The sequence below is a fragment of the Dendrobates tinctorius genome, unplaced genomic scaffold (genome assembly GCF_039654945.1).
Source record: "Dendrobates tinctorius isolate UK_male_01 unplaced genomic scaffold, ASM3965494v1 ptg000059l, whole genome shotgun sequence".
NCBI classification, from domain to species: Eukaryota; Metazoa; Chordata; class Amphibia; order Anura; family Dendrobatidae; genus Dendrobates; species Dendrobates tinctorius.
Genome location: NW_027361727.1, coordinates 16,633,944 through 16,645,289, shown reverse-complemented (window position 1 = coordinate 16,645,289; position 11,346 = coordinate 16,633,944). Strand labels below are relative to the sequence as shown.

At 45.0% G+C, this 11,346-nt stretch overlaps 1 protein-coding gene across 1 annotated transcript in view; it reads right to left on the bottom strand.

Annotated features, from left to right (window-relative positions):
- Positions 1 to 1,611: 1,611 nt before the first annotated feature.
- The window catches only part of PACS1 (phosphofurin acidic cluster sorting protein 1), an 88,955-nt gene continuing 79,220 nt past the window's right edge, over positions 1,612 to 11,346 (bottom strand). Inside the window, exon 24 of the mRNA XM_073578481.1 lies at positions 1,612 to 3,503. Coding sequence (XP_073434582.1) covers positions 3,478 to 3,503 — 26 coding nt within the window. The 3' untranslated portion in view covers positions 1,612 to 3,477. The remainder of the gene's footprint in view (positions 3,504 to 11,346) is intronic.

The window sequence follows — 11,346 nt, the reverse complement described above, 5'->3', positions numbered from 1 at the left end:
CTGTAACTGCCACACTATTCTCTCCTATAAAATATTTACTCCACACCCCCAATGAACTATAATTTTCACACTGACCCCCTTATGAACTATGATGACTGCCATACTCTATGCCCTGAAACATAATTGCCACTCCTTCTGTCTTATGAAATATAGCCTACACATTAACCATCTTTATGAAATATAACCCTCACACTGTCAGCTCTTATGAACTACAGGGTGGGCCAATAATATGGATATACCTGGGTGGGCAGTTTATAAAGTTGGAATCCAAAATGGCCGACTTCAAAATGGCCGCCATGGTCACCACCCATCTTGAAAAGTTTTCCCCCTTCCCAAATACTAATGTGCCACAAACAGGAAGTTGATATCGCCAACCATTCCCATTTAATTTAGGTTTATCCATAGAAATGGCCCACCCAGGTGTATCCATATAAATGGCCCACCCTGTATAATGTCACACTGTACTCCCTTATGAATTATAACCACCACACTGTGTGCTCTTATAAACTGGAACCACAACACTGTGCTCTCCAATAAATAATTGCCCCCATACTGTCTTGTCTTTATGATACGCAACTGCACTCTAGTCCAATTCTTAACTACAACCACCACACTGTCCTCCCTTATGAACTATAACCTCCACACTGTCTTCACTGCACACTATCCTTTCCATAAGGTTTCCCTTCATGCGGAATCTATTTCCATACTACCTCTCTCATGTTGCCCCTCACACTGTCCCAATCTCCACATTTTGCCCTCACACTGTACTCTCCTACAATGCACTCTGTCCATATTTTGCCCCCTCCGCAGTGATACTACACTGTCTCCCCATGCCGCCCCCTCTCCAGACTGATCCCTATCTATATACTGTCCCCCCTGTGCTGTTTCCTCTTCATACTGTTCCCCCTTTCCATATCGCACCCTTACAAAGTTCCTCCCGCTAATAGTTTCCTGCCTCTATCAATATGCTTGTATTGAGGGATGCCTCGCCCATCTAGTCGGATTGTGCCTGGGAGTATGCATATCGCATACTTGAGTTCACACGACCGCCCACTCCCGGCACCAGAGCACAAAGTGCAGCTCTAGACTGGACTACCCCTTTAATGGGTTCATGTCCATCCATTATTTTTTTCAGCACACTTTCTATTTTGCGGCTGAACAATAGTGCAATCATGAAACACTTGCAGAGCCATATATTGTATATTTCTCTGGGGAAATTTACGTCGGTTCGTGTTTTTATAAACATCTCTATGGCTCCTTAGGGGCTGATTTAACTTTGCAGTTGTCACAACTTTATGTATATAGGGAATTGGAAAAAAGGAAGTCTGAAAGTTAAATGAGCGTAAATAATAAATGTGCATCATTACGAAGGTGTTTTCAGGAAAGCATTCTGTGCACAAAACAGCAATAGATTGTTGAATAAGCGCACAAGGCAAATCTAAGGGAATACCGACGTGCAAGAAGTAGAAAGCAGGCGAAGAGCCAGTGTTAGGGAGGACTGGATTTCTACATGTACATAATACTTAGAAAACAACAATTGGTTATAAAAACAAAAATATTTTATTATAATTTAAATATTTAAAATAATTTTTTTTTTACAATGCATCAATACTACTGGGCATTATACAAAGTGAGGGGACCAACATCATACCTAGTATTCGGTAGTGTTTTTAAGCCTAATCTAGCAAGTTATAACCAACAACTACACATCATAAAAATCTGAATATCACTTTTCCACATATAATAGGCATAAATAATAAAAACAAGCAGGATGGCAACAATTACATATATAAAAATGATGACAGAGGTCCCCACCGCCCCAACGCACGTTTCGTATTAAAACTTCATCAGGAGGCACCTCCTTTTAAATATTTAAATTATAATAAAATATTTTTATGGGTTACACTTTTTAGTGGTTATTGTTTTTATAACCAATCATTGTTTTCTAAGTTCTTTTGAGTTAATACCCATTTATATTTCTTTTGGACTTATTGTGTGTTTAATAATGTGCATAATACTTGTATCAAGAAAGCACAATAAAATGAATAATAGACGATTATTATGCAATCATTTAAAAACTAAGGTCTCCATGTTACAAATTTTTATTTTTAAGCCCTTTGGGATTTTTTTTAATTGTTAATCCTCATCTTCCAAGAGTCAAATATTTTGTTTTATTTTTCCAGACTTGGCCTTTTTTTACATCTGAGAATTGAGCTATATTTCAATGGCATGATCGATTCAATGGCCATTGTATGTCTTGGGGAGGAGGGTTAGGGCTGTTGGGGCATCATACAGTGCGGGGGGGGAGCAGTAGGGGACATCATACTGAGTGTGGAAGACATTCTATGGTGTGGGGTGGGGGGGCATTATATTATGTGTTAGGATCATATCGTGTGTGGCGGAAATAATTATGGAAACATAACGTGTGAGCATTGTGGGGGCATCGTATTGTGTGTGGGGAGCTGTGGGTGACAGCATTCTGAGTGTGGGGTACTATGGGTGCATCATACTATGTATATTGGGCTGTAGCAAAATAACTCTGTGTGGAGAACTTTGGGCACATACATTAATGGGGAAATGTAATGTGTGTTGGGGGGCATCATACTATATATAGTAGAATGTACTGTAAAGACATCAAACTGCATGGGGGTGTTGTGGGATACAGTGTGTATCATCCCTGTACTGTGACATTATTATGTATTTTATTATGTCTGCACTGTAACATCACTGCGCTTCTTATCTCTGTACTCTGACATCACTGTGGGGGAATTTTACTTTTGTATGGGGTCAGAGCTGCCACTAGGAATATCGGGGCCCCATACTGGCAAAATTTTCAGGGCCTCCCTTGAGACTCCGCCCAGGCTTCACCCCAGCCCCGCCCTCCACCCCTCGAACTGTCCACAGTCTCACTGCTCTCTCTTGGAAAAACTCCACTTCTCACCTATCACACATTATCAGTTCCCATCACCAGATCACACACATAGCTGGCAGCTTTTGTTTTGGCCAAAAGATTTTTTTTTAAGCCGCCACCATAACACGGTAGACACTTTTGGCCGGGCTCTACTCTGCTGTAACCTATTAAATATTTGTTAAAATATGCAATACACTTTAGGTATATTTTTATTTATTTTTCAGTATTTAAAATGACCTATAATATCACATACAAGGGACAAATACCACCGCACCATGACCAGACCACATATTACCACCACAGTGACCGAATACTACAATACTGATCAGTAATAAAAAAAACACAATACTATCACCATAAGTGCCATTATACACAGGAGATCTGTACTTAGTATGCAGTGTCTGTGTACAGGTAATACAGTGATCAATGACATTATACACAGGACCTCTGTATATAGTATACAATGTATAGTGTCAGTGTACAGGTAACACACTGACACACCAGTGACATCTCTAGGTGAAGCCCTTCATCTTTGCTTTTCATCTTTCATCCAGCACAGATCGCCATCACGTCTTCCAGCCATGGCTTGTCTCTGCAGGAAATAACAGTCATCTAGCGCTCCACTTGCAGAACACATTACTTATTTTTTTCCCAACTTCTACATTACACCACATGAAGAAAAAAAGGCGACAGTGTCACTATGCACAGTAACAGGACTGCCCCCCATTTAAAACAGTATACTCAAAAAATAAAATAAATACATCACTGCCGTAATAATATCCCTTAATTAGCCCTTATGGTAATAATATCCCTCATCCTGGCCCCATGTGTATCATTCCTGGCTTCAGCCATACATTCTCTCATCCTGCCCTCATGAGTATCCATTCTGCTCCATATGATCTCCCCATCTTGCCCCATCTGTGTCCATCGTATCCATCCTGCCCCATGGTCCTGCACGATCTGTCTCCAACCCTGCCCCATCTGTCTCCAACCCTGCCCCCAGTGAATTCAATCCTGCCCCCAGTGTATTCAATCCTGCCGCATGTCTTCAATCAAGCCCCCTGTGTCTTCAATCATGCCCCCATGTCTTTCATCCTGCCCCGTCTCCAATCATGCCCCGTATCTCCATTCTGCCCCGTGTCTCCAATCATGCCACGTATCTCCATTCTGCCCCGTGTCTCCATCCTGCCCTCAGTATCTTCAATACTGCCCCCATGTCACCATTCTGCCCCGTCTCCAATCATGCCCCGTGTCTCCAATCATGCTCTGTATCTCCATTCTGTCCCGTGTCTCCAATCATGCTCTGTATCTCCATTCTGCCCCGTGTCTCCATCCTGCCCCCAGTATCTCCAATACTGCCCCATGTCTCAATCATGCCCCGCATCTCTATTCTCCCCCGTGTCTCCAATCATGCCCGGTATGTCCATTCTGCCCCTGTATCTCCAATCCTGTCCCCGTGTCTCCAATCATGCCCCCATATTCTTTCATCCTGCCCCCGTGTCTCTAATCATGCCCCGCATCTCCATTCTGCCCCATGTCTCCAATCATGCCCCGCATCTCCATTCTGCCCCGTGTCTCCATTCTGCCCAGTGTCTCCATTTTGCCCCGTGTCTCCAATCATGCCCCGCATCTCCATTCTGCCGTCTCTAATCATGCCCCACATCTCCATTCTGCCCCGTCTCCAATCATGCTCTGTATCTCCATTCTGCCCCGTGTCTCCATTCTGCCCCATATCTTCATTCTGCCCTGTGTCTCCAATCATGCCCCGTATCTCCATTCTGCCCCATGTCTCTAATCCTGCCCCGAATCTCCATTCTGCCCCGTGTCTATAATCATACCCCACATCTCCATTCTGCCCCGTATCTCCAATCATGCGGCGTGTCTCTAATTATGCCCTGCATCTCCATTCTGCCCCGTGTCTCCAATCATGCCCCACATCTCTAATCATGCCCCGAATCTCCATTCTGCCCCATGTCTCTAATCATGCCCCACCTCTCCATTCTGCCCCGTATCGCCAATCATGCGCCGTGTCTCTAATTATGCCCCGCATCTCCATTCTGCCCCGTGTCTCCAATCATGCCCCGCATCTCCATTCTGCCCCGTGTCTCCAATCATCCCCCGCATCTCCATTCTGCCGTGTCTCTAATAATGCCCCACATCTCCATTCTGCCTCGTATCTCCATTCTGCCCCGTCTCCAATCATGCTCTGTATCTCCATTCTGCCCCGTGTCTACATTCTGCCTCTGAGTTGGTGACCGTTTTTGCAACAGGTGGTTCGCTTGCACGGGATTCCTGAGAACATTGTATCTGACAGAGGAGTTCAGTTTGTGTCTAGATTTTGGAGGACTTTCTGTTCCAAGCTGGGAATTCAGTTGTCCTTCTCCTCTGCTTTTCACCCTCAGACCAATGGGCAGATGGAGAGAACAAACCAGACCTTGGAGTCGTATTTGAGATGTTTTATTTCCGCTGATCAGGATGATTGGGTTTCATTTTTGCCCTTGGCCGAATTTGCTTTAAATAATAGAGCTAGTTCTGCCACTTTGATGTCACCTTTTTTTTGTAACTTTGGGTTTCATCCTCGATTTTCTTCAGGGCAGGTGGAGCCTTCTGCCTGCCCAGGCGTTGACACGGTGGTGGAGAGAATGCACCAGACCTGGGACCAAGTGGTGGATAAGTTATCTCTCTCCCAGGAAAAGGCCCAGCGGTTTTCCAACCGACATAGGACCATTGGTCCCCAGTTTAAGGTTGGTGATATGGTTTGGTTATCATCAAAAAATATCGCTATGAAGGTGGCTTCTCCTAAGTTTAAGCCTAGATTTATTGGACCTTACAAGATTTTGGAGATTATTAATCCGGTCTCTTTTCGTTTGGCTCTTCCTGTCACATTTAAAATCCATAATGTGTTTCATAAGTCCTTGTTGAAGAGGTTTGTTGAACCAGTAGTTCCTGGGGTGGCACCTCCGGACCCTGTATTTGTTGAAGGTAACATGGAATATGAGGTAGAGAAGATACTCGATTCCCGTCTGGCTAGACGGAGACTCCAGTATTTGGTTAAGTGGAAGGGTTATGGTCAGGAAGATAATTCCTGGGTCTCTGCCTCTGATATTCATGCCAAAAGATTGGTGCGTGCCTTTCATCGGGCTCACCCTGATCGCCCTGGTGGTGTGGATGAGGGTTCGGTGACCCCTCCTCAAGGGGGAGGTACTGTTGTGAGTTCATTTTCCCCTTCACCATTGAGGTCTGATGAACTCCCTCTTCTGGTGAAGGAAGGTAGTGAGGCTGATTACCAAGCACCTGAGCAGAGTGATGATGACTGGGTGACGGGAAATGCTGACTGGATATAAGGTAGCCGACGCCCTTCTACCTTGCTGGTGATTTCTCTGAGGGATTCTCGGAGACCAGTCTGATTCCTGCTCCTCAAAACTAAGTTTTCTGCTCTGCTTTTTGCATTTGTGTTTTGGTTTTGTTTTGCCTTGTTTTTCTGGATTTCTGCCATTCCCTGCTGGGGTGAGCTGAATTCCTTTTTGCTCTGTCTTCAGAAGATACCTGAGTACTGATATAGTCTTTTTGAAGCCTAGCGTCTTCAGGGCTTTTTTCCCTATCAGTCTGTTGGCTCTTGTTTTGATAGGGTTTTGGCGGATTGCAGACAGGAGCTTTTCTATCCTGTCCTATTTAGTTAGCTTGGGCCCCATCATTTTCATCTTGTTTCACTGTCATTATATGTTGGGGGCTGCCTATTGCTTTGGGGTCTGCTCTGGGGCAGTTTAGATTTCCCTTTCTGTCTTTAGGCTATTTAGTTCTCCAGCTGTGATCGAGGGGTCTAGGGCACCGTAGGAACCCCCCACGGGCCATTCTGCCCCATATCTTCATTCTGCCCTGTCTCCAATCATGCCCCGTATCTCCATTCTGCCCCATGTCTCTAATCCTGCCCCGAATCTCCATTCTGCCCCGTGTCTATAATCATGCCCCACATCTCCATTCTGCCCCGTATCTCCAATCATGCGCCGCGTCTCTAATTATGCCCCGCATCTCCATTCTGCCCCGTGTCTCCAATCATGCCCCACATCTCTAATCATGCCCCGAATCTCCATTCTGCCCCATGTCTCTAATCATGCCCCACCTCTCCATTCTGCCCCGTATCTCCAATCATGCGCCGTGTCTCTAATTATGCCCCGCATCTCCATTCTGCCCCGTGTCTCCAATCATGCCCCGCATCTCCATTCAGCCCCATGTCTCCAATCATGCCCCACATCTCTAATCATGCCCCGAATCTCCATTCTGCCCCATGTCTCTAATCATGCCCCACCTCTCCATTCTGCCCCGTATCTCCAATCATGCGCCGTGTCTCTAATTATGCCCCGTGTCTCCAATCATGCCCCGCATCTCCATTCTGCCCCGTGTCTCCAATCATGTTCCGTGTCTCCATTCTGCCCCATGTCTCCAATCATGCCCCGCATCTCCATTCTGCCCCGTGTCTCCATTCTGCCCCATATCTTCATTCTTCCCTGTGTCTCCAATCATGTCCCGTATCTTCATTCTGCCCCATGTCTCTAATCCTGCCCCAAATCTCCATTCTGCCCCGTGTCTCTAATCATGTCCCACATCTCCATTCTGCCCCGTATCTCCAATCATGCGCCGTGTCTCTAATTATGCCCCGCATCTCCATTCTGCCCCGTGTCTCCAATCATGCCCCACATCTCCATTCTGCCCCATGTCTCTAATCATGCCCCGAATCTCCATTCTGCCCCGTGTCTCTAATCATGCCCCACCTCTCCATTCTGCCCCGTATCTCCAATCATGCACCGTGTCTCTAATTATGCCCCGCATCTCCATTCTGCCCCGTGTCTCCAATCATGCCCCGCGTCTCCATTCTGCCCCGTGTCTCCAATCATGTTCCGTGTCTCCATTCTGCCCCATGTCTCCAATCATGCCCCGCATCTCCATTCTGCCCCGCATCTCCATTCTGCCCCGTGTCTCCATTCTGCCCCGCATCTCCATTCTGCCCCATGTCTCTAATCATGCCCCGCATCTCCATTCTGCCCCGTGTCTCTAATCATGCCCCGCATCTCTATTCTGCCCCATGTCTCTAATCATGCCCCGCATATCCATTCTGCCCCATGTCTCTAATCATGCCCCCGCATATCCATTCTGCCCCATGTCTCTAATCATGCCCCCGCATCTCCATTCTGCCCCGTGTCTCTAATCATGCCCCCGCATCTCCATTCTGCCCCGTGTCTCTAATCATGCCCCCGCATCTCCATTCTGCCCCGTGTCTCTAATTATGCCCCCGCATCTCCATTCTGCCCCGTGTCTCTAATCATGCCCCCGCATCTCCATTCTGCCCCGTGTCTCTAATCATGCCCCCGCATCTCCATTCTGCCCCGTGTCTCTAATCATGCCCCGCAGCTCACACGAGTCTCGCACCTTAGTACCCGGCACTGCCGCCGGCACTTGGACCGAAGAGCTCAGCTGCATAGAAATACATGCAGACGCACACTCCCATCCCGAGTGCCGGTGGCAGTGCTGGATATTGAGACACAAGACTTGTGCGAGTTTCTCGCAAGTGTGACCCAGGCCTAAGTGTAATTTCCAGCTCAGGATTGGAAGGCCTCCCCACGGCTTGCACAGAATGCAAAAATAAAACAAAAAGCTTCCCCAGACTGGTGTCCAAAGATTGGGACTCGGTCCTTTTGTCTCCCTTTATTCACACACTGAGGTCAATTTTGACACATGGTAGGGTTTTTAATATTAGACAGCGTAGGACCGTCCCGATCAGAGTCGCCTTGACGACGGAGGGATGGCTTTTATGCTATTTTTGATCAAAAACAGTATTACCAAGAACCCTGAGTTATTTAGATGCATTTGCTTTTACTTATTTAGTTACAACAGGTTTTTTTATTTCATTTCTTGTAGGTTTTATATGCTTTATGGCCTATGTGAACAGGCGTTTATGTGCTGCATGTATACCAACTTAATTCAAGCTCAAGTTTTGTGTGTTTTTTTCGTTGTACACTGTGTTCCAAATTATTATGCAAATGATATTTTTCTTTGATTTTCCTAAATAGTCGGTACAAATGACAGTCAGTCTAATAAAAGTCATCACCCGTTAGAGTATACATCAAATTTTGTTGAAGAAACCTCCCAATAATAACCGTATAATCTCCAAAATGAATAAAAACTCAAATTGCACTGTTCCAAATTATTAGGCACAGTAGAATTTCTAAACATTTGATATGTTTTAAAGAACTGAAAATGCTCATTTGTGGGATTTGCAGCATTAGGAGGTCACATTCACTGAACAAAAAGGATATTTTGGAGTTAAATAGCTTAACAGGCCAAGTTACATGTTAACATAGGAACCCTTCTTTGATATCACCTTCACAATTCTTGCATCCATTGAAATTGTGAGTTTTTGGAGAGTTTCTGCTTGAATTTCTTTGCATGAAGTCAGAATAGTCTCCCAGAGTTGCTGTCTTGATGTGATCTGCCTCCCACCCTCATTGATCTTTTGCTTGATGATACTCCAAAGGTTCTGTACAGGGTTGAGGTCAGGGGAAGATGGTGGCCACACCATGAATTTATCTCCTTTTATGCCCATAGCAGTCAATGACTCAGAGGTATTCTTTGCAGCATGAGATGGTGCATTGTCATGCATGAAGAGGATTTTGCTCCTGAAGGCACGTTTCTGCTTTTTATACCATGGAAGACAGCTGTCAGTCAGAAACTCTATATACTTTGCAGAGGTCATTTTCACACCTTCGGGAACCTTAAAGGGCCCTACCAGCTGTTTCCCCATGATTCTGGCCCAAAACATGACTCCTCCACCTCCTTGCTGACATCGCAGCCTTGTTGGGACATAGTGGCCATCCCCAACCATCCACTACTCCATCCATCTGGACCATCCAGGGTTGCTCGACACTCATCAGTAAACAAGACTGTTTGAAAATTAGTCTTCATGTATGTCTGGGCCCACTGCAACCATTTCTGCTTGTGAACACTGTTTAGGGGTGGCCGAATAGTAGGTTTATGCACCACAGCAAGCCTTTGAAGGATCCTACACCATGAGGTTCGAGGGACTCCTGAGGCACCAGCAGCTTTAAATATCTGTTTGCTGGTTTGTAATGGCTTTTTAGCAGCCACTCTCTTAATCTGATGAACTTGCCTGGCAGAAACCTTCCTCATTCTGCCTTTATCAGCACAAACATGTCTGTGCTCAGAATCAACCACAAATCTCTTAACAGTACAATGATCACGTTTAAGTTTTTGGGAAATATCTAATGTTTTCATCTCTTGACCAAGGCATTGCACTATTTGATGCTTTTCAGCAGCAGAGAGATCCTTTTTATTTCCTAAATTCCTTGAAACCTGTGCCCTGCTTAATAATGTGGAACATCATTCTTAAGTAGCTTTCCTTTAATTGAGCTCACCTGGTAAACTAATTATCACAGGCATTTGAGATTGATTTCAGTGATCCAAAAAGCCCTGATACACAATACCATCTGAGTTTATTTGATAAACAAAAAATTACATCTTTATGACACTTAAATCCAATTTGCATAATAATTTGGAACACAGTGTATTTTTGCATTCTGTGCAAGCCAGGGTGTGGCCTTCCTCTCCTGAGCTGGAAATTACACTTAAAAGCCTCCCCAGGCTGGTGTCCTTAGGTTGGGACCCGGTCCTTTTGTCTGCCCTTATTCACACAGAGGTCAATTCTGACACATGGTAAGGTTTTTAATATTAGACAGTGTAGGACCGTCCCGATCAGGGTCACCTTGTCGACGGAGGGATGGTTTTTATGCTATTTTTGATCAAAAACAGTATTACTAGGAACCCCGAGTTATTTAGATGCATTTGTTTTTACTTATTTAGTTACAGCAGGGTTTTTTTGTTATTTCATTTCTTGTAGGTTTCATATGCTTTATGGCCAATGTGAACAGGCGTTTATGTGCTGCATGTATACCAACTTAATTCAAGCTCAAGTTTTGTGCTTTTTAGCATTGCAAGTACAGTCTGGAAGCATGGAGGAGCTTGTTAACCAGGCTAATCTGCAGTTGCAGCAGCAGTAGGTCCAACAAGAAACCAAATAACTCCTGATCCAGCAGTTGCAACAGCAGATGGCTGTCTTGGCGGAAACTGTCCATGGTAGGGAGCGGGCACTTTCCACATGGCAAAATGCAATAGAAATTTGTGGTCTGCTAATTTGCATATTACTTTGAAGATCGTTTTCTTGAAAAGTAAAACATGGATTTTGGAACGAAAAGTCAGGTTCTTCTGAGGGAAAACTACAACACATGTTGATGTGCCGACCTCCCTTTGATCTTGTGCTTTTATACCTGACCGCATTGCAAAATATCTGTGCCAATCTTACAGTATCGGAACTGATCATTTTAATAACACACATAACAATAACTGTAAAATGTCTTTGTCCAGGT